This window comes from Rhipicephalus sanguineus, chromosome 10 (genome assembly GCF_013339695.2).
Source record: "Rhipicephalus sanguineus isolate Rsan-2018 chromosome 10, BIME_Rsan_1.4, whole genome shotgun sequence".
Classification (NCBI taxonomy): domain Eukaryota; kingdom Metazoa; phylum Arthropoda; class Arachnida; order Ixodida; family Ixodidae; genus Rhipicephalus; species Rhipicephalus sanguineus.
The window spans coordinates 14,894,466-14,916,973 of NC_051185.1; the positions used below are offsets into that span (position 1 = coordinate 14,894,466).

At 46.2% G+C, this 22,508-nt stretch overlaps 4 protein-coding genes across 4 annotated transcripts; 3 read left to right on the top strand and 1 right to left on the bottom strand.

Annotated features, from left to right (window-relative positions):
- The first annotated feature begins 175 nt into the window (after window positions 1–175).
- Window positions 176–3,279, top strand: LOC119407088 (tRNA wybutosine-synthesizing protein 4). The gene is made up of 2 exons (XM_037673920.2): window positions 176–1,976; window positions 2,689–3,279. Exons 1-2 carry the CDS (start codon window positions 319–321, stop codon window positions 3,020–3,022), a joined length of 1,992 nt encoding a protein of 663 aa, XP_037529848.1. The 5' UTR covers window positions 176–318; the 3' UTR covers window positions 3,023–3,279.
- LOC119407090 (uncharacterized protein C8orf76 homolog) lies at window positions 2,999–8,018 on the bottom strand. Its single transcript, XM_037673925.2, has 8 exons — window positions 7,795–8,018; window positions 7,474–7,710; window positions 7,301–7,385; window positions 6,018–6,171; window positions 5,190–5,262; window positions 5,056–5,115; window positions 4,048–4,119; window positions 2,999–3,171 (listed from the first exon to the last, which is right to left on the bottom strand). The coding sequence occupies exons 1-8, from the start codon at window positions 7,888–7,890 to the stop codon at window positions 3,067–3,069; spliced, it is 882 nt and encodes a 293-aa protein (XP_037529853.1). The 5' UTR covers window positions 7,891–8,018; the 3' UTR covers window positions 2,999–3,066.
- Window positions 8,019–11,899: 3,881 nt separating this feature from the next.
- On the top strand, window positions 11,900–18,247 carry LOC119407094 (replication termination factor 2). Its single transcript, XM_037673928.2, has 8 exons — window positions 11,900–12,082; window positions 12,205–12,299; window positions 12,444–12,528; window positions 13,355–13,491; window positions 14,678–14,756; window positions 16,261–16,374; window positions 17,138–17,234; window positions 17,944–18,247. Exons 1-8 carry the CDS (start codon window positions 12,014–12,016, stop codon window positions 18,144–18,146), a joined length of 879 nt encoding a protein of 292 aa, XP_037529856.1. The 5' UTR covers window positions 11,900–12,013; the 3' UTR covers window positions 18,147–18,247.
- A 1,521-nt stretch (window positions 18,248–19,768) lies between these two features.
- On the top strand, window positions 19,769–21,946 carry LOC119407093 (ATP synthase subunit gamma, mitochondrial). The gene is made up of 2 exons (XM_037673927.2): window positions 19,769–20,253; window positions 21,296–21,946. The coding sequence occupies exons 1-2, from the start codon at window positions 19,858–19,860 to the stop codon at window positions 21,779–21,781; spliced, it is 882 nt and encodes a 293-aa protein (XP_037529855.1). The 5' UTR covers window positions 19,769–19,857; the 3' UTR covers window positions 21,782–21,946.
- Window positions 21,947–22,508: the final 562 nt, after the last annotated feature.

Consider the following 22,508-nt stretch of genomic DNA (forward strand, 5'->3'; position numbering starts at 1 on the left):
CGTACTGTATATAGACCACTTTTTACCTGCATTTTTCTATAGTTGTATTAACGTATAAATATTTCAATTAATTTTTGTTTTCTGTAAGGTACAACTAACAAGCCCGTTGATTTTGTTCATTTTCAATTCATATACTATTTTATGCGGTACTGCAACCAAACATGGCGGCGCCCATACGATGTTCATCTCTCCGCTGCTGAGACTTTTAATCCACTGTACCTCTGCTAAACTTCGCTGAAGTTGTTACTGCTGCTGAACAAACCTGCGTGTGATTCTTGCCTTGTATGTGCGCATGTCGGCTTTCTAAAGGAACAGAAAATGGCCAAGAAACACAAACACAGTCCTGTTCAGAGGACCAACGACAGCAGTATCGTTAGCAAGTGCTCAATGGCTTCCAAAGGATACGTGACGGACCATTTCACCGGACTTTTCGTGGCCAAATGCGCTCGGAGATCGCCTCTCATCAACCGCGGCTACTACGTTCGAGCCAAGTGCATGACTCAGCTCTTCGAAGCCTTCCACTCCGCCTTCGGGAACGAGACGTGCCAAGTCCTGTCCCTGGGTGCAGGCTACGACGCCAACTACTTCAGGCTAAAAGCGGCCAGCGCGTTGCCCGTAAACTGTCGTTACTTCGAAGTGGACCTGTCGTTAGTCGTCGCCAACAAGAGAGGCATCATCGAGAGTTCTACCGAGCTTCGTTCGCTAGCCAACGCGCTGACTTCGGGGTCCCGGTCGCAGTACAGTCTCCTGGGCCAGGACATTCGCGACGTCGTAAGTTTGGAGTCCGGGCTACGAGCCGCAGGCCTTGACTTTAGCGTGCCAACACTCGTGATAGCGGAGTGCGTGCTTTCGTACCTGGACACGAAGCATTCCGACCGTCTCGTCCAGTGGACGTCTAGCGCGTTTGACATCGTGGCCCTGGCGGTGTACGAACAGGTGGAACCGAAGGACGCCTTCGGAATCGTCATGACGGGGCACTTCGAGTCGCTCGGCTCACCGCTCAAGTCCCTGCGCGATTACCCGAACGTGGCGTCTCTCAGGGACAGGTACTTGTCGCTCGGTTACGAGTCGTGCGAATGCATCAGCGTGTCCGAGTACCTCGGCACGCTGGACGCCAAGGAAGTTTCACGGTTCCAGGGACTCGAGCCTTTCGACGAATTCGAGGAGTGGCTCGAAAAATGCGCCCACTACGCTTTCGCCGTGTCCAGGAAAGGACGGGCCTTCGATGCCTTTCTTCCAGAAGGCTTCGCTCGGCATGACGTCGCTGGTACGCCCGCAATCTCGACCTTAGGGCCGGTAGAGTGGACGCTTCACGGCGTGGACTCGAGCTTGCGTAGGTTCGGCCACTCGTCCGCACTGACTACAGACGGCAAAGTGATCACGGCAGGCGGCTTCGCCGAAAACGCCGGAAAACACTCGCGCGTCTTCGAGGCTGTCCTGACAGACCCAACGACCTTCCACTCAGAACCCATCGGCGCGTGCTTTGAGGGTAGACAGCACTTCGCCATGTTGTGTTTAGACGACGGCTGCGTTTTGGTAAACGGCGGTCGCACGTCGCCTCTTCGATCTTGCGACACCGACGTCGCCTTGACCCCTTCTCGAGACGGGTCGTACGTAGCCGAGAGGTCGCAGTTTGCTCATACACCTACTCCAAGATGGAGGCACACCCTGACAAAGCTCAGAAGTGCAGAGGGCCGCGAGCAAGCAGTCCTGTTTGGTGGTCGGACACCGTGCGACGCTGCATTGAGCGACACTCACGTCCTAGACGTCATCGAAGGGTCGTGGAGCGAAGTGCCTGAAGGTGTAGTGTGGCCCGAGCCACGACACAGCCATGCCGCTGTTGCTGCCGAAGATCAGTCCTCTGTGATCGTCACGTGTGGCTTATCGAGCAGCGAGAAACCTCTTAACTGCGTGTACAGTTTTGACATTGCTACGCTAAGCTGGGAAGAGATTCCTGTGGAAGGCCTCCTACCTAGGTATAGTATAATTCATTTTATGGAAAGGTGGGCGCGCAGAATATGGACACCAGAAGGAAAGGGCCAATGCAAACCTGTTGCCACTTTTATTGTCTTCATCTTTTATCCGTGTTTGTACTCCCACCTTTTTATAACGTAAATCAGTACCGACATGCTCAGCTTTGTAAATTGGTTCTGCGGAATCCCACAATGTGGCAGAAGGCTTAAGTAAGCACGCGGGATTCCACAGAATGGATTTGCAGTATTCTGTGTTCATGCGCTTTGAGTTCTCCATTAATTCGCTCTTGCACTGCCACTTGCTAGCTTCCCGATTAGCACAGTTGGTAGGGCGACCACCCCAGAAAGGCATTGGTCCTGGGTTCGATCTCCGGACCAGAACGAATTTTTTGGCAACTAACAGGCTTTCTTTCTGAGAAATCCGTAAGGATTTCCTTGTGGCTTCATGCTACAAATGGGTGGCCGTTGATTTCCCTCTCTTATACTCGGCTTTGTTGTCCTCGTAAAAATGGTGTCTTTTGTCTGGACAAGTTGTTGTGTTCGTTGTGCCTGCTTCTTGAGCACAGATGCCATTATTTATCTATTTGCCTTCGTGACTGTGGTGTTCTGCTGTGGTTGGTTGCACTCTGAAGCTATGCTTTGTACAAATTCAAAATAATGTTTCAGTGCTGCTTTCACCTCATTGTTAACAACTTGGCGTCATTGTTTGTTGCAGGTTCGGTCATACCGCACATCTCGTACGCCCGACCACAGTGGTGCTTGTCGGCGGAGTGAGCGGCAGGAGTGGAGAACCCTGTGGTCTGGCAACCATAGACCTGGTTTCCATGGTCTGCAGGGAAGTGTCACTCCCAGGGCAGGACCCAGAACACCCCTTTATGACCTTTGGCCACAGCAGCGTGCTTATCGAAGATTCCAACAATAACTATAAAATTCTCGTTATTGGTGGCGGAGGAAACTGCTTCTCGTTTGGCACCCACTTCAACCGCTACGTTGCAACGATCGATGTGAGAAGACTGTTGGAGTGTGAATCGTGTGCAGCTTTATTTTGAACAGATGCTACAGTAGATAATGTACAGATGACAATTTGCTCCACCTAGACTTCCTGCTCCTTTGGACTTTTGCCATCGTGCTCATACCACAAAATCCAGGAAAACCAATGCTTCTCGAATGTGGACATAACATCTGCAGCTTTCAGGCCCTGAAATTCAAGTGTCCATCTATTAGCTGCAACAACTTCAGTCTTGGAGGAGTACCCCAAGTCATTTATTTACTGGTCACTGAACACCCATTCAACATCACTTTCTTAACTTCCATCATCCATCCATCCATCTGCTCTACTGAGGATAAAAAAAGCATTCTTCTACAATATAACTGAATAATGAGCACTGCTATATGCAACATTTGAAATACAATCTACGAGAACACTTCGTACCATTTTATTAAAGCAGTCACGAGAACTTGCTTTCAATCTTACATTCAAGTTTTCAAAACTGCTTGCAATGCAAGATCGATGTAATGGTCCCTACTGGTTGTAACTTAATTAAAAGGTCCCTGAAAAGGTTTCGGCGATTACAAATGCATTAAGCTGGTAAGCACAGGTAGGTCCCTTCAAATCATTATCAGACCAATTTAAGCTCCCTACACAAAGTATGTAATTTATTACAAGGACTTAATATGTGCATCTCTACAGATTGCAGTGGTGCTACAGAGTTTTTAGCCACCCTTGCCTATGGCACATTGCATGCGTGAGCGATGTCACACAGGCGATCGATCCGATCAGCTGTCCCGATGACGTGTATAATTTTTCCAACCCAATTGTGAACAAAGGCTAGTAAAAGTTGAAACAGTTTAGAACTTGTTGAATTTAGAAAACAGTAACAGAAAGAAAACATACAATCACTATTTACTATACTACACTTGGGAACTTCCGGCGGACAGAGAGAATTGTCAGCCAGCCTTTCAACATGTTCCATGTTGACGTGAGATGCACGACCAGTGTTGATCTCGAGGCTAAGTCTTGCCGAATTTCGCGCAAGAGTAAATAACAATTTCGGGAGTTTCATCAAATCCTTACCAGTAACCTGAGCGACTCCTCTTCCTCATCAATTTCAGCCCCGTTTGCAGTATCGGCATCTTTCTCAAATTCCTAAATAAACGATGGAAAGAAAAAAACAGTTCAGGAACCGGAAACATATAGGCTTTGGAGTGATGATCATATCACAGCAGCGAAACCTTGTTGTGCACTTGCACTCTGAATATCTAAACAGACTCCCATCCAGGTCGCAGGATCACATCCTAGCCACAGTGGTTCCATATGGTCAGGGCAAAATGTGAGAATACTTATGAACTTAGTTTTCAGAGTAACATACATCAATGATTCACTGGTGATCAACATCCACAAGAAACACTTCACTATGACGCCCCTCATATCTGGACAGTAGTACCCGTGAGGTAAGGCATGGGTAGCTTTGACAACATTGCACCGCAGTAATCATCGCATTACAGGCCTGTTGCATATCTATCCAGAAAAGTGCGAGTTGGTTTTGCAGTACAAGCACCATGATTTCAGTAACCCCTGCCACTGCAAATAAGCCTAACTTCCAGGAAACTTAGACTCAAACACCACAGCCAGGCACATTACAAATCTTGCCAGTAATTTTCGTCTAGTGATCCTCACCGCATGTTCAGTGGAGTGCTTTGAAAATTCCCTTTATATCTGTTTTAGTGCAAAATGCATGAAGATGCAGCAAAAACAAAAATTTTGCTTGCGCATATGTACACGCACACATACAAATGCACGCACGAACATATATAATGTATGGTTGAACCCCTCCCGAAAATAATTTCTGACTACGGCCCTGAGCAAAACACAGTGGCAAATTGAAATGCCTGCAACCACTGTTGTAGTCTGTACTCCCAAAATATCAGTGGCAGCTTCTGTAGCATCAGCATCGTGAAGTTCACGGTAAAACATGTCTGATAACACTTTAGGCAGGCACTTGTCACGCTGCAATCCTTCCCTAGTTAAACATCATTCGGGTGATAGAATCTCGTTTCTTGCTCCAACAAGTTAGTAACTCACATTCAGGGCCTGCGTTGTGAAGTCTTCTGAAAGTTTCAGGCTGGCAACCAGATCTTCGACCTGCGATAAAATAGTCGACGTCAACAGGCTTACCAAGCAAGATGCAACAGCATTTGTGGGTAAAAATGGTATACCTTGGAAAGCATCTTGAGGTTACGTGCTTTTGCAAAAGACTGATTTCCTGACAGTGCCCCCTGGTACAGCATTCTGGAAGTAAAGAAAGCATGCAGGTATTCTCAGAATATAATGACCGATAAGTATGTGAGCTAAAGTAAAAGAGGAGCCCTATTTTGTATTGATTAGTCTTTGTTTTACCAGTTATAAAAATTCAAGGCAACACAGGTAGCAAAAGGCACACATAAAAGCCCTTAGAGGCAACAAACTTTCCTAAACAGTTCAATAAAATATGACCCAAAACAGAGCGACGGTCTATAACGCAGACGGACACGCCAAGTAATTATCAACAGACAGTATACGAGTCGGACAGGTATTGAAACACAAGCGTCCGCCATTTGAATGCAAATGGTTCCATGGCTTTGTCTTTGAGTTGGATACCCAGCCGCACACAAAAACAAATGGCATAACTTTTACTGTTTATGCAGTTTGAAAGTGTAACGGCTTGAATGTATGCATTTTTAATTAGTTAATCAGAGCTTAAATTATTGTGCCTACTGTGTCTTTTTATCACCTGCTTGTCTGATAGACACAACAGCAACAAGAGAGGCTGTAGAAAGAAATGACTAAGTATTCATGATGATGAATAATTATTTATCAGCATGTCGCTAACCATAAGTTATCATGATAAGCCAGTCTGCCTTTGCTAGCATGGTTGCAGCCTTCCTGCAAGCACACGGCAACCAATCAACAGCGTGCTCGCGTCTTATAATGCCGTTTTTTACAGTCACCGTCTTGCTTCTTGTAAACAATGGCAAAAAGGTTAGCGACTGGCATAGAAAAACTACCTCGTCTTTAGTAGGCAAGCACCAGCTTTGAGGGTCAGCTCAGGAGCGTCACTCTGAGTTCCAAGCTGGCTCAAGTAGCACAGTGAGAGCCTGTACCAAAGATCGGACGTCCACGGTCGCACCAATATGCATCTGCAGAGGGCTGCACTCTCCTCTGGAATGGAAAATGATGAGGTCATCGATCAAACATCCTTACCGTACTGAGCTAGCGAACTCAAAATGACGTACTACACATCATGGCCGCGTCAACAGGCACACCAAATCCTCTGTAGACTAGAAGCAACCATTTACTAGTGATGAAGTCACCGAACATGGAATGCCACTGGAGACAACGTTTCGGCAAAAGGCTTTTCTTCAGCAGGGCAGCCAGTGCTTTCCGTAGCAGTATTTGAGGTACAGAGGTCAACAAACTTGTCTAGAATGCTGTAATGCCAGTCACAAGTAGTTTGCGATAGCCCACGCTTGAGCATTCATCCTAAGCACCCATGCATGCTATAATTTCGGCTCATTCAAACAAGGCATAATCGGCAAATGTCAGTGCAGACTAGGGCGTGCCGTTTGAATGTTCTAGGCAAGTGTGTTGAGCTCTGTACATTTAGCTCAGTCTTCCCCATCACCAATGGGAGAGGAAGATTATAATTGGGTTCCCTTTCCCACTGATAGTGACGGAGAGTGATCCAGGCATACATAAATGTACTGCTAAGAAAAGTACCTGCTGTCTTGATGACACATTCCCTTGTCGAAACAATGTCTGCTCCAGCGAGAATTTTTGTAGAACAACTTCACATCTCTTCAGGTCTCCTGCTAAACATCCGTCTTGCTTGAATATTTACTAATCAAAATATTGGCAGGAACATGGAGTAAGTGATAAACAGTGGTAAAACAAAGGTTGAATTTTTAACGTCCCCTTATCGAAAAGTTTGGCTCCTGCTACAATCGTACTTGGTCTATATAGTCGTACTAGACTAGAACTACAGTCGTAGATGGTCCATCTAGTTTAGTCGTACTAGACTACAACTAGATAAACCGACTACGACTGCAGTTCTGGTCGAGTAGACTAGGCTAACGAGATATGCCAACTACGACTGTAGTTCTAGTCTAGCACGACTAAACTAACGCGATAGACCAACCTTGATTGTAGCTCTAGTCTAGTACGACTAGACTCGGGTCGTACTAGACTAGAACTACAATCGCAGCTGGTCTATCTCGTTAGCTTAGTCGTACTAGACTAGAACTACGGTCGTAGTTGGTCAATCTCTTTTTACTGCGAACGTCATGCGTACCTATCGTGTTTTTCGCCCGGTTGTATATCTCGGACTGCAGCATCCACAGCGCGACCCTGTGATCACTGTTCGTTGAGAGCTTCTCCTGTTCGAGCAGAAAAACGAGCAAGAACGATAACGACAATCAGAGACGCAAGACTTTCGATAGTTTCACGAACGAAAAAGTCGCGTACCAATGTTTCGGCGTACTGCGAGGCTTTGTCATATAGGCCAAGGTTCGAGCAGCACCTTGCCATTCCTTCGGCGCAGTCCCGCATCACAGAGATGGCTGAATTCGGGGCCAGATTGAAGCAACGCTCGTAGACTGCCAACGCTGAGTCAAATTCGTTTCTCGCGTAGTGGTAATCTCCCTTGTACTTTTCCAGCATCATCATCTCCTCGGTGTTGTCGGTGGTGGCGGTGAGAAACCACTGAAAGAATACGTCGTTTTACGTTTTATTCGGTGAACATATGACACACATCGACGTTCTCCGACAAAGCATTCTGCCGCTCACCTCGCTTTCACAGATCTTGGCGTTGTACGAAGTTCCAGGCTCGCTACACCTGATTCTCGGAGAGTCGAATACATCGTCGTCAAATGCGAATTCCATCAAGAGTCACACTAAGAAGCACGAATGCGGTCGAAGCTTTTTTTCGTTAGATTTGTCGTGCGCATGCGAAACCTCGCCAACTACGCGCACATGGGTGGTCTTAAACTCTACCGCCAGCCAAATCAAACCACGTCACGTGACTTCTCGTTTTTGAAGCGCAGTGACTATTCTGTGGTCCAGACCACAGAATAGAGTGCAGCTTTATTCTGTGGGCCATACAATGAACTTGCGCGCTGTGGGCTGTGCAGAAATGTTCTGCAGCCCAAGCAGCCCACCTCTCTTGACGACGGTTTCTGCGCACCAGACCACAGAATAGAGTCCCAATCTATTCTGTGGTCTCTTGACGACAGCTTCTCTCGCGAATCGCAATATTCGCTCGCAGCTTTGTGAATAATTCCGGACCAAGGAGGCCATTTACGGGCATAGTACGCGAGATGGAAGACGCTTATGCATGAAAAGTTCGAAATACGAAGGCGAAGCCCAACTTTGGCATGCTTGCTGGTCTTACATGCCAAAGCAGGTAAACTTGTCGTGAATTGAAGCAGCAAAAAGAAGGCGTATTATAACAAATGACAGCTGTTCTAAAAATTTCTGGACCTGATCTATCGAGTGCGGAACACTTAAGTCACTTTCACCACAGTACATTTGTGTCATGCAAAAAGAGGATGTGCACTAAGATCTGCACGGGAGACTCAAATTTTGAGCGATCCCCCCGATTGTGCGAACACAGCCACAGATCTTAAGAACAGCGTCAACGCCACCGCGAGAAGGGAATCATAACGACAAAGGGCGACACTACTAAAATACTCTGGCCCTGATCTCTCGTGTCAGGATACACTTCAGTCACTTTCACCGCAGTGCATTAGTGTCGTGCAAAAAAAGTGCACTGAGATTGGTAAGGGGCTATTTAGCTGTTTCTGTAAAGTTTTCAGACGTTGACGATCATACAAGTACTCCTAATTATACGGCGCGTGCAAGTGTATCCAATGAAGTGACACAGTGTGCTGTGTCTAGTGACAAAGTTTAATGTTTGACGGAAGCCCGTCTGGTCGGGATGATACATGGTGAAGGTAAAAACCTCGAGGCACTGCGCCGACCAAAATGAAGGTTAAAACACACAGCAAAGACGTTTCGGCAGCCGAAACGTCTTTGCTGTGTGTTTTAACTTTCATTTTGGTCGGCGCAGTGCCTCGAGGTTTTTACCTTCACCATGTATCATCCTGACCAGACGGGCTTCCGTCAAACATTAAAAAACTGGTGACAAGTAGGTTCCAGTGACTAGTAGGTTCTCGCCAATCTTATTGCGCTTTTTTTTTTTTGCTTGACACAGGTGTACTGCGGCGAAAGTGGCTTAAGCGTTGCGTACTCGATGGATCAAGGCCAGAAAATTTTATACACGCTGTCATTTGTTATTATTGTTTTCTTTTCGCGGTGGCGTTAGCGTTCTTTTACGGGTGATTTATGGCCGCGCCAATTCAGAAGGATTGCTCAAAATTCGAGTCTCCAGTGCAAATGTTAGTGCACTTTTTCACATGACACAAACGTACTGTGGTGAAAGTGACTTTAGTGTTCCGCACGCGATAGATCAGGTTCAGGAAATTTTAGAACCGCTGTCATTTGTTATCATTATACGCCTTCGTTTTGCTGCTTCCGTTCACAATAACAAGTTTATCTGTGGCTCATATCAATACTGGCATATGTCAAAACATTGGAATCTTTCACGCACACGCGTCTTCAATAGCGATTCACAAAACGGCGAGCACATATTGAGATTCGCGAGAGAAGCTGTCGTCAAGGGAGCTCGAGCGTTGACAAATCGAAGACTTCATGGAGTGGATTCACAGAATGAGCCCTCGCAATTTGTGACAGAAAATCGTCGTCAAGAGAGGTGGGCTGCTTGGGCTACAGAACATTTCTGCACAGCCCATGAAACTCTATGGCACAGCCCACAGCGCGCACGTTTATTGTGTGGTCCACAGAATAAAGCTGCACTCTATTCTGTAGTCTGGACCACAGAATAGTCACTGCGTTTTTGAAGACACGTTTGAATGGGAGACCAGCGCTGGATAGGTGGCGCGCCGAAAAAGGGCGCCTGGCGGGGAGTCGCGACATAATTCAGCCGCTCGCATGGCCTCCGCGCCGCCGGCTAATCTCGGAGGCCATGCCGCTCGCGCTCAGACGACCGGCCGCACTGTACCGCGGTGAGCGCACGCGCGTGCTCTGTTCCCGTGCTTCATTTTGGCGCGAACAGCTCGAGCAGCCATTGCGCCAGTAATACTGCTCTAAGGTTTAGAAAAAAAAACAAGTTTCTCTGAAGGCTACTTTCTCGGGAAAGCACTGGAAAACGGAGAGAAGCCCGCAAAGCAGACTACGTCTGTGCACACGGCGTCGAAGAAACAGTGCTGTGCCGCGGTGGCGACTCCGTCGTCACCATTTTCTGGTTGTGTCCTGGGATTTGTGTCAAGCTAGTGCAGGCTCACAAGCCTCCATTGATAAGTACGTGCTGCGTCGATACCAGCTGCCCACTATTGCAGTAAAAAAATAAAAGTAAGAGGCAAGGGGTAGCTACGTAAACGTTTTTCTGCCGTGGTATGTATGCCCAGCCCGCGGTATGTATGCACGCGGACGTTGATCAAGCAAACCACCGTGCTAGCAAGCACGTATGGTGTCGCGCTGTTATGCTCGAGGTCACGGGATAGATTCCGGACCACGGTGGCCGCATTTCAATGGGGTTGAAATACAAAGAACACCCGCGTACTGAGATTTATGTGCACATTAAAGAAACCCAAGCGGTCAAAATTAATCCTGATTCCCACACTACGGCGTGCCTCATAATCATACCTTGTTTGGCACGTAAAACGCCAGCAATTGTCGATGTTGATCAAACACGTTCATTCTAAGCAGACACAGGCAAGCGAAAAAACTAACACAGTACGCTAGGCGAATTAAACGGCGAGTAAAAATCCAAGACATTTGACCCTTTTCTAGCGAGGCATAAATTGCGATGTCACTTCGCCGCGGCAGCCAATGCACAAAGAAGCTTTACCGCATCGGCTGACTCCAGAAAGCTACGATTAGAGTAGTCCACTGCGTTGTTCGTGACAATTCTGTCTGTAGCACAAGTGAAGTTCAACGGAGGCATCCATCGCGTGCGTATTCCTCATAACAGTTCAGCGGCTTCGGCGAACGTGCCCCCGTACGCATCTCGTAGACAGACAGCTTTCCTTCTGCTTAACTGTTTGCAAATAATGTAGACTACCTGCCTATCGTATCATATTCACTGCACGCGGTGGCATCAGAAGGAGCTTGGTTGTGGTCGGATGAAAAGATTATTACATATGCCGCATGCTACATAATATGTACGTTTTATTTACGACAAAAGACCGATTAAATTCTGCCCGTTGGCCCCGGTTTCCACTGGTGACCCTCACTGTCGAATAAGTCTAGCAGACACGCGCAATTCCGTTTAGGAACCAGCCCGACGCCACTAAACAGGAGACCAAGAGCAGAACATATACTGTGCTCGCCTGACTGCTGGAATGCAACGCTACATCCGTTCCTATTCTTATGTTTTAAAAGGAAAATCATAGAAGGATATGCCCTCCCTCACTACGTATTGTGGTACTTGAATGCGCAACAGTACCGCCAGCATCCTTTAGTTTTGTTTCGGCGATACGCGCCCGCATCGCCTCAACCAGTCGCCACTCTCGTCCGCGGGAGCGGCTGGAGTATGCCCGCTTTGACCACCAGGGCGGCGCTGCCCACACCGCGGAAACTCCAGCGCTGGTTCCCTAAAAGGAAACGACGTTTATTTGTTTCTTATTTGCTGTTATATAACTTTATCCAACAAATATTGGCAAGAAGAGGAAGCGCCACCGGATTAGCCGTGGGATTAACGGTTTGATGTAGTGCGATGCAATCGAGCAGCGACATCCGGAATTAACGTCATATGGCATACCACGTGCAAGGTTGGCTTCCGTTTTCTTGTTGTCGCTGTTGTTTAGGCCACATAGTATTGTAGGAAACTCTATGGTTTAGGCAGCAGCGAGTCTGCGGTGATCGGGAAATCGGGGCTGTGACAGTTTCAATTCGCCTGTACCACGATTTGCACAGTTCAGCTACCATGGGATGTGACGGTGGCACAATCCCACGTCGCGACGAGCTCGTCAGGACCAAACAGAAGCCCGAACAGGTAAGCACTCGGCAAACAAGCATTGCATGTTTGCATACCGTCCGAGTCCTTGCATAAACTAAGCAGGATAGACGGTGGCGAACCTATTTCTCGCGTGACTCTTCTTGTTCACTAAATTTCAGAAAGACAAAGATGCAGAGGCCGTGGCCAAGTGGAAACACTGCGCCATCACGCAGGAAGAACTCAGAATGCCCATCGTATCGTGTGAGCTCGGCAGGTAAATATCAGTCTTCGCCAACTGTATCTTCGAATGTATATATCTACGGTAGCGTACTAAACACGCTTACGCGTTTGGAGCGCGAATATCCAAGTAGAGCAATTTCCATTCGCAGTATGCAATAACTCCGTTCGCTTCTTTCAGACTGTACAATAAGGAAGCTGTCATCGAACACCTTCTCAGCAAGGATGCGACTTGCGAGGCCGCCAAGCACATTCGTTCGATGAAGGTGAGTGCCGTTCTGTGATGCGCGGAATGTTTTTTCTTGCTGCCGTTGTGGTATTAACTTTTCTGCTTGTGGCCCGCCTTCGTCTTAGTTTGCGCCGTTCGTTTCTCGTATATTACTTCGCGTGACACCCTCACCTGACAGCTAAAAGCGCGACTTGGTCGCGTCTTCTTTTCGTATCTAGTCGTGAATCTTGCATTATTTTTCTTGCACCGACGTGTTGCAGACTGATGAGTGAATAGTATCGCTTGCTGTAACTAAAGTAAGAATTAAGTGACGTAGTAGACTGCTGAATTGCATTTCTGAATGTTTTATATGTTTTGCTAGCTGAAGAGATAAAGGCTGGTTACGCCCTGTCTTTCTGCTTGTTTCTTATGTTTTGTGTGTGTGTGTGTGTGCGGGTGTGTGTGTGTTTGTGTGTGTGTGTTTACTCAGAGTGATAGAGGTACTAATGTTTCTGAATGGATATGACAGTACTGCTTTCTTGTTGGGCCCATGGATGGGTGAAAAAAACGTCGTTCTAACTCGAATACAAGGTTGGGGTCTGAAATTTCAACTTTTTGGCATCTCTCATTGCCCAAGTTGCTTTGGGACATGAGACCTCATAAACCAATTTCGATCCTTCATCATTGTGAGCTCTGTCAAGACTAATTGCTGTTGAGCCATCCAAGGTGGTATGTCACATTGGACAACAGTGCTTCAAGTAGCGGTGCACCAACGGGCCCAGTGTAATAGCTCTGCTAGGCCGCATTATTGAGCTCTTGATCGCGTATGTTACTTTCCTATCACATGCGAAGAATAAAGTGTCATTTTCGCTTTATTTTCGTAGGACATTGTGGAGCTGAAGCCCACCGAGAACCCTGGCTACAAGGGGCGCAAAGCCGACAAGGGTGACGAGTATGTAGACCTCAGGGCTTCTAGGTTCATCTGCCCGGTGGTTGGCCTGGAGATGAACGGAAAGTACAGGTGAGATTTTTACAGCAGCTTGGCTTTTTCAGGAGGGTCTTTTTTTTTTTTTGGTGAACTAGCCACGCATCACTTGCTGTGCATTTTCGACTGTCCATATGTAAATATTGTATTATTAATTTATTGTGCACTAAAAAAATAATGGCCTCATACTGTTTTTCTCAGCAAGCTACCTAGAAACAAAAAAAAACACAATGCAGGATTTCTTTCAGTTTTTCATTAGGGCCTGTTTCGTTATTATTGTTGTACTGCTGCTGTATTACATTCTCATGTCTTCCAGAGTACTCTCTTCAAGGGACACTAAAGGCAAATAACAGTTTATGTCAGAGTGAAAGCTCAATGTATGACAACGTCTAAAACGGCAATATTATCAACAGCAGTGCCCTACTTACCGAGAAATTAAGCTAAATGTATCACACGATGAGCGCCACGAATGGGACATTTTGAAAGTGATCCTGATGACTTGACAGAGTCCGACTACAATTAATAACTAGTAATCAAACTGGCTAATAAAATCAAAAGGCGTAATAAAATGCTGCTTATTCGTTTCTGTTTGATTCATAGAAAAAAATAATCTCTATGGCGTTGCCGGCACACGCGGTTCAAAAGTTCAGTTTTCGCCGAACTGCTCTTTGCCCGGCGCCCTGCTTCGCTCGCGGTCGCGTCTCAGCGGTAGTTTCGGTACCGTGTACTGCCGCGTGTGTTTCGCGTGCTCGTGAAAGTCGCTCTGACAGAAAGTTCGACAAAATGTCGCATGCATGTGATGTTGCCGGATGCGCGAATGGTGCACGCCGCCAGTGAACGCCGCCGCACAGTAAAAGCGGGCAACGTTGGGCACGACAAGAGTGACATCAGAAAGACAGCTTTCAGCCGCATGGTTTGAAGTGCGCTAATGCGATGCGGAGCACTAAAACGTGACTTTATTTAAAAATGAGCACCTCCTTGGCACAAAAGTAGCACTACGAGGTTTCTGGACCGCTATTTCAACAATCAACTTCGACTTAATATTTGCCTTTAGTGTCCCTTTAAAGGCATTGCAGTTCCTAGACTTGTGTAATCAGCTAATAATGTAAGGAATCGGTGCCAAACTCTCATCCACACGTTCATGCCATGACTGACACTCACTGCTTCCTTGTTGGCTGTGTAACTGCTTCAAAAATGACCCTGGGGACAATGGTTTTTGCAGGTTTTGCTACCTCCGGCAGTGTGGCTGTGTGCTGTCAGAGCGCGCCCTCAAGGAAGTGAAATCTGAAGTGTGCCACAAGGTATTCAAATTTCATTTGCTGTCAGTAAAGTATATTAAGACCCACAACTCCGTCATTAGTATCAGAATTAAAGAGGAATTAAAAGATTAACAGAATGGTTCGACAACACAGCCTTAAAGGGACACTAAAGAATGAAACAATTTTCTCATATTAGTAAACTTCTTTTTCACAATTCTAATATCACCTCGCTTGTTGTAAGAGACGCTTGGTAGGTGAGAAATGCACAAAAAGAAAATGCGGGTTGCTACTCCACCCTCAAATTCCTGCACAAAACGTCGTGACATCATCTGGCTGCTAGGTCCTGCGTACAGTAGACTATCAATAAACGAAACTCTCTTAAATGAAATTACTGCTTAAATGGAACAACTGCCTCTAACATGATTGGTTTTGTGCTTGAATTCTGCACCCCTTTTCATCTCTCAGTAAACGAAACTCCTGTTAAATGAAACAGATTTTCCTGGTCCCTTCAGCTTCCGTTTAACAGGAGTCTACTGTAGTTCCTAACCAGTAAAAAGTACATTGTCCTCCGAGGGTGCCAGAGAGTTAACATGCCGAGTTTCAGGAAATTTCGTTGAGCCAAGGCGCCAAAATATGAGAAATACACTTTGAAATCCGTAACATCACAACAGGCAATTTCGGTGCAAAATTTAAAACTGAAAATTTGACGTTACTTTTCTCCTCTGTTGATAATCCTATGATGGTGAAATTTACGACATTACAGTTCTCAGATTACGATCTATCAGTCTGAACTGGTTCATTGTTTCACTTTAGTGACCTTCTAAAGGGAAGCTGAAGCACTTTTTAAAAAAAATGACTTTGGAATGTGTAATCAAAGTTTGATCGCTGCTGAATTCGAAAACCAATGTAAGAGTTCACAGAAGTGAACGCAAATAGCATTTCTTGGCAAAAAACAGTGGCTGCAGCCGCAGGGCTTCTTGAGCTGCTGAGGAAAGGGGGTGACGTCATCTTCGATGTGCCGCATAATCGGCGCCACCAACTCTGTTAAAGCATGGCCTTCGCGATCAGTTCCACCAACGTGCGCAGCTGGAACTAGTCACGGAGGCCACGGTTGGAGATACGACGGCGCTGCGCAGCTCCGCCAAAACTACAAACGATGACGTAGTTTCAGTTAGTTCGTTTCCATGCCCACACTTTCAGCACGTTCGCGTGTGCGGAGCAAGACGAATTTTTCTTTCCTGTATCTTAGAGCTCCTGCTGCCACAACAGCGAAAAAAATTGCGCCATCATTGACATTAATGTTGGTCCTTTTTAACAACAGTTTTACGAATTCTAAAACCACTTCAGTTTCCCTTTAAGGAGCAGGTGTCTTGCTAGACAGGCCTGTCTTATTGTCAACCACACACTTTTGTACCCTTGACATGCAAGGTGACATTTCCTATCTTACAAGATTTCCAAGTATAAATGCAAGATTTTACTTGTAACAGATGCTCAAAAGCCTGGAAGTTTGAAGCTTTTCTTCCGTTCCTTTCTTTTTTTAATTCAGTGTGCCAAGCCTTTTGAGGAAGATGACATTGTTGTACTCAACGGATCGGACGATGATATCGCTGTATTGTCAGCACGAATGGAGCTGCGTCGTGCGAAGGCAAAAGCTGAGAAGGTAAGTTGCATATGTCATGTAAGTTCTTACAAATAGTATAAGACCTTTTACTTACCTTTTTCTACTTGTAAGGTGAAATAGCACACCTAATATCAGAAAATATTATGCTTATGCTTCTCTCCCCTTGAATGTGCAGTAGGTGTCCAATCTTAAAGGGGTACTAACACGAAAAGTTTCATTTGTCATTTTTTTGTGTCAAATGAAGGGCAAAGCCCTCAAGAGCCTAGAAAATATGCTACCAAGCATGAGTGCACCCTGAAAAAGTTATTCAGCATGTTTTTAAAAGCTAGCTTCGGTTCCTACTGTACCCTGACGTCGCAACACAGTATGAGCGTCTCGTCACATGCTCACGCAAGATATTGTGACGTTACCATGGCTGCTTTGCCCTGTGGCTCCACTGGTGACGCACAGGCGGCCATTTTGGAAGTTTTGGTGCCTGACATCATCACAACGAGCCAGACTGCTGTGAGAAGTCACCAGATATAGTACTGTAGCCTGACGTCGAGCTAGTGTCGTTGTCGGTAGGTGTGCCATGGGCAAATTGACTGCAATATCAAAATAAAATAACTTATCAGCATTTGCTGAGCTTCACACTTGCTCAGAGCCGTCTCTGTATGCAGGAGATTTGTATGCCAGAGTAAGCTCACCTTCGAAAAATGGTGTCAGTACCCCTTTAGGTGATCCTAGTTTGAACAGTTGGCCATGATGTGTGCAAGCAGTTAAAGTTGCCGTCAACAATTCTTTGCATGCGTCGTATTTGCAGAAATCAAAGAAGCGAGCAACAGACGGTGTGGAAGATGGGAAGAAGAAAGTTAAAACAGAAAACGGAAGTGGCGAGAAGAATTCTTCAGTTGTCAACGGTATGGACCGTTTGCATTCTCGTATTTTACGATTGCGCACAGATCTCGAATTCTCCACGCTTACCAGCTATGCGCACTGTAAACGTCAACATCTACGGGCAATATGATTGCTCGCACAGTGTCTAGCCACACTGACCTGCCTCTGTGTCGAAAATTCTGTAATCGGTAGATGTGTTCAGTGCCAAGTTCCGCAGAATTGAGCAAAAATTGTCCCCAAAAGGAGTTGACCGGGAATATACCACTCGTGGTTTTCTACTGCACTCAACTTGATGTCATGTTCAAGGTGTCAAGCAAGAGACGAGATGTACTTTGCTATTTCTTTACCACAATTTCTGTTACGCTAGTTCAGTGTGTTTATAAGCAGCACAGCAGACACTATTTTCCCTGATATAAAATGGATTTGTTATAGCCATAATGCGGCTGTCGTGGTATTATTGTATTTAATGTCTTCATCTCACGCTAGATTCCGTGCAGTGAAGGCAAGGACTTGTGCTAGCCCTTCAATCAGTAGCGAGAGCAGGGCATGCATTCGTGATGAAGCGAGTACGTCTCACCTGTTGCGTACTTCTAATCCTTCTACGCATGTTCTATCGAGTTTTTGCACAGAAAGCAGTCATAGGCTATGTACCATGTGGGCTTAGTAAGACAGAGTACAGCCAATTTGTTTTCTTACATTTACTTCTCCTCGCATTCTCTGTGCTCATTTCAGGTGGTGCGTCCACAAGCGGCGCTACGAAATCTGAGGTCGGTGCTGCGACAAAAATGATTCTTCCGGAAAAAGCACGCCAAGGGTACAGCATTGCCAAGGACCCAAACACAAGCGAGGCGTTCAAGTCCTTGTTCACCTCCCATCCCAAGGCTCTCAATCAACCGAAGCCTCACTGGGTTACACACAACCCGTTGTTCTACTAAACAACTGTACATATTTTGCGGGTCAAAGTTGTGAACTGATGGCACGTCTTCAGAAGATATGTGAAAGCACGCAGTGATTATTAAAACAGAAGTGAAGCCGACGTTTCATTTCCAAAAGTATATGTTCTGTCCTTGTTTCTGCATTGCTGATTGTTCTCATATAAAAGAAGACGGATTGTAAAATATGGACATTTGACTTGAGATTTCATACGCTGCCCCAATTTGCGTTGGAACATCTAACACTCTTCACTTGGGTCATTTGTAGCAGTGCGCAAATAACTTTAAAAATTTGCAAAGCAACTATGATTTTCACCAGCAAGATCGAAATGGGAACGCCAGCAGACAGATGCATAGTGCGATATCTTCATGCAGCGATCTGACGCTTATTAAGGTGCTAAGTGACGCCTAGGGAAGAAATAATGGTGGTGATAGATGTACGTAATGGAAGCAAGCAATAGGATTGAAAATTGGGCTTGTTGGCATGGCAACGTGTTCAGCGAAGCACAAAAAGACAAAGATGAGGAGGCCATGCACCGGACAAGCACTGTAAGACACGTGTAGATACATTTTAACATTCTGTACCCTTTCTGGATAATTTCTGTTCTGATGACTGTTCAAGAATAGGTACAATAATTGGTAGCCAAAACACAAGAAACTTCTGAAATTTGAATAAATTTGACGGGATGCTAGTCCATCAAGATGTCTGTGTTTAAGAAATATTTAGAAGCCAATATACCTGCTGTTCTGTGTTGTTCAATTAGGTAGTAACCGAAATTCACTCAATGGCATTACCTTGCCAATGTTTTATACGGTGTTGGTCTTAGCATATGTTGCGCAAGAATGTAGTCAGTGAAATGTGAAGACGCCGTCTTATATCTTGCGATATTCTAAAAGTTGGTCACTGTGTTTTAAAAATGTGCATGAGCCGAGAGAACAATGAGCCAAGCTAACACCCTGGGAAGGTTGACGTAGAAAACTAACTCATTATATCACTAGAGCACGGTACTGTATCATTACTTATTTCTAATCGGGTGCCTGACACGATGCCACACCCTTTGTAGTAGCAGTGAAAGTGAAACCAAAACAAAACCAAAATGAGATTACATTAGCTTTACTGAAGAAAATCAAAAGCCCCAGTTCCTAACTCATTTGTTTCACTTGGTCAATTCACGTTTCGCTTTATTGCTATGCCGCTTTAGCTCAAATTACGCACAGCCTCCTGAGCGTTTCTAATGCTTGCCCGATCGGTCCGAAAAATGTGGTAGGCTCTGTACCTCAGCGGCGCTACGCGGCGCCACAGTCCAAAACACAAACTATTTTATTCACAGAGTTTCATACTATGAAACGAAAATGCTTTTAGTTCTTTTGTGCTCGCCGCTGTTTTGTCTAAGGCACGTGTTTTTCTTTATGTTTGTTTGAAAATGAACGCTTATGCTTCACTTTTTAATAAAATTTAATGAAAAAGAATGCGCTAAAAGCTGACGTTACCCTAACCGCGTCTCATAAACTGTGATCATGTTTAAGAATACAGCGCCCTCTGAGCAATCTAATTTTGACGCCACTGGGACAGGCATAAAACCAAAAATTCGAAAGCCAGGACTTGGTCACGTGCTTCCGGCGATGGGCACTTTCTTTTTGCACTTCCGGCGGCGAGAGCAAGGTGGAGGTCGACATTTTGTCCGGCAAGTAACATTTCCCCTTGGAACTCGACATGTTCTCGGCCCTGCAAAGAGTGGGCGCTTTCGCGCCGGTCTGCGTCCAGACCCGTAACATGGCCACCCTAAAAGACATCCGGGTGCGCCTGAAGTCCGTCAAGAACATCCAGAAGATCACGCAGAGTATGAAGATGGTGTCCGCTGCAAAGTACGCCCGTGCTGAGCGTGACCTCAAGCAGGCACGACCGTACGGCGAAGGCGCTCAGGCCTTCTACGAGGTGGCCGAGATCAAGCCGCCCGAGGGAAAGCAGAAGACGTTGATTATTGCCATCTCTTCGGACCGTGGCCTCTGCGGCGCCATCCACTCCAGCGTAGCCAAACGCATCCGAACCATGATGCAGGAGGATCCCCAGCTGCTCGAGAACGCTCGAATCATCTGCGTCGGTGATAAGGTTTGCAAGTTCTTACAACTTTCATTGCGCACAAATGCCTGCCTGGAGACTGGTGCTATCCCTTTTTTTGCTCATACTGACGATACCCTTGATACCTAAGGGGTTACAGTGCGACAAGTTTACTTGATTGACCGGGCCACTTTGGAATGACATAAATGTTGGGGTTTAACGTCACAAAGCCACGATATGATTATTTGGGACGCCGTAGTGGAGGGCACCGGAAATTTCGACCACCTGAGGTTCACCTAAATCTAAGCACATGTGCCTCAAGCATTTTCGCCGCCATCGAAAATGCGGCCTGGATTCGATCCCGCGACCTTCGGGTCAGCATTCGAGCACCATAAACACTAGACCACCGTGGCGGGTATTGGGATGAGATGTCTGGTGATTGAGTGAAGTAAGGTTCGCTTGCCTGCCTGTTCACTTCGTCTAGCTGTACCTGAAGTTTCGTTGTCTCGAAATCAGTTAGTACCGGCGTGCGCTCTATCCATCTTGTGTTGTGTAAATCTTGTAGACTTGAAAGTCTGGTGAACAGTAACCTGATTGCATGCGCATACTTGGACTGACCTGCAAACAAAGCAGCTTAAGCTTACGAGTGCTAACATCATTCGAAGAAAAAGTTGGCAATGTTGCACCTTGCGACATAAAGCAACGTGAAATTCAGGTTAGCACACTCGGCTCTTGTGCGAACCACTTGCATTTTTATGTCAGGGTTTTTGAATTACTGCATGTGCTAGCACTGGTGAAGCAATGCCCTTTTATAGATGATTTTACGCAAGACTCACGGGCGGCGCCACCACCTTGCGCTGTTAAACAATTTTCTTTTTTTTTTTATTGCAACCTGAATCAACAAGGACATGAAATGTCGAATGTAACAACTTGACCGTTTTCGTGCATACACATCTATTGTAGCGCTGTCCGTTTAGTTAATGATACAAAATGGCAGGGCTACAGCTCAACATGGCACCGCCATAAACCATCTGTACAGTAGTCTTTAAAGTAGAGGTGTTAGTCTTAATGCCTGCACTCGTTACTCATCCAGGTACGCGGCATCCTTCAACGGCTCTACGGCAACAACATCATCCTGAGCTTCTCGGACTTTGGCAAGAAGCCACCCATCTTCGACGACGCCGTGCAGGTGGCCAACGCCATCCTGGGCTGCGACTACGAGTTCGACAAGGGGATCCTCATGTTCAACCGCTTCAAGTCGGTGGTGTCGTACGCGACGACCGACATTCCCGTCTTCAGCCTGGAGACCGTGACCAGCAGCGAAAAGTACACGCTGTACGACAGTCTGGACGCCGATGTGCTCCGGTCCTACCAGGAGTACTCGCTGGCCAGCCTAATTTACTACGCGATGAAGGAGAACGCGTGCAGCGAACAGAGCTCGCGGATGACCGCCATGGACAGCGCGTCCAAGAACGCAGGAGAGATGATTGACAAGCTGACGCTGACTTTCAACAGGACCAGGCAAGCGGTCATCACCAAGGAGCTGATTGAAATCATCTCCGGTGCGGCCGCGTTGTAGACGCTACCTCACTGCCAGCCTCTCTCCTGTACCCGGGGAAGACTGCCGACGTGCCCGCTGAGGAAGTCGTGGAAAACGCACCTACTGCCGCCATTTTTGTTTTGTCAGGAGGGGCTGTAATCTTGTTCATTACAGAATAGGAAAAGATGAAGAAAATGAAACTTATGCGCTGCCTCTGTTGTAACTTTCACCTTGAGGTGACCATCGACAACTGTTTCGGTGCTTTTATGAATGATGTTGGCTTGGAGATATGAAACAACAGTAATCACCTATTGTGAAGCAGCTACTACCACACAGTGGGAATTTCTAGGAGCTGTAGTTTATTTTGTTTAGAACCGTGCTGCACTCAAGAAATTCACCAAATAGTACTACACTTCTAATATAGTTAGTATCTAAGCAGCCTGTTTCTGCGAACCTACGGACAATACAATGCCATTACAGTGGGCAAATTTAGGACTAAGCTAAATATGTTATATTGGTGTTACTGCCAGTGTAATTGCTCTGAAAGAACTCTCTAATTGAAATAAATAGTTGGTAGCCAACAACAGCCCAAAGCAGTGGCTGCACTGATTTGAAAGTTGAGGGCTTGATCATGGCCATGACGACCGCATTTCGATGGTAAAAAAAAACGCAAGAAAGCTCATTTACTGTGCATTATATGCATCTTTAAAAACCCAAGAAGGTCAAAATTGGGAGCCCTTCACTATGGTGTGCCCCTTCTGTTCAT

Bases quoted from the DNA above. Each gene is read 5' to 3' on its own strand.
- LOC119407088 (XM_037673920.2), top strand. From the start codon at position 319: ATGGCCAAGAAACACAAACACAGTCCTGTTCAGAGGACCAACGACAGC. The intron at 1,977-2,688 runs GTATAGTATAAT...TGTTTGTTGCAG, and splicing joins GTGGAAGGCCTCCTACCTAG to GTTCGGTCATACCGCACATC.
- LOC119407090 (XM_037673925.2), bottom strand. From the start codon at position 7,890: ATGGAATTCGCATTTGACGACGATGTATTCGACTCTCCGAGAATCAGG. The intron at 7,711-7,794 runs GTGAGCGGCAGA...GTATTCTTTCAG, and splicing joins CCAAGATCTGTGAAAGCGAG to TGGTTTCTCACCGCCACCAC. The intron at 5,116-5,189 runs GTATACCATTTT...ATTTTATCGCAG, and splicing joins ACCTCAAGATGCTTTCCAAG to GTCGAAGATCTGGTTGCCAG.
- LOC119407094 (XM_037673928.2), top strand. From the start codon at position 12,014: ATGGGATGTGACGGTGGCACAATCCCACGTCGCGACGAGCTCGTCAGG. The intron at 12,529-13,354 runs GTGAGTGCCGTT...TTATTTTCGTAG, and splicing joins AGCACATTCGTTCGATGAAG to GACATTGTGGAGCTGAAGCC. The intron at 17,235-17,943 runs GTATGGACCGTT...TGCTCATTTCAG, and splicing joins GAATTCTTCAGTTGTCAACG to GTGGTGCGTCCACAAGCGGC.
- LOC119407093 (XM_037673927.2), top strand. From the start codon at position 19,858: ATGTTCTCGGCCCTGCAAAGAGTGGGCGCTTTCGCGCCGGTCTGCGTC. The intron at 20,254-21,295 runs GTTTGCAAGTTC...TTACTCATCCAG, and splicing joins TCATCTGCGTCGGTGATAAG to GTACGCGGCATCCTTCAACG.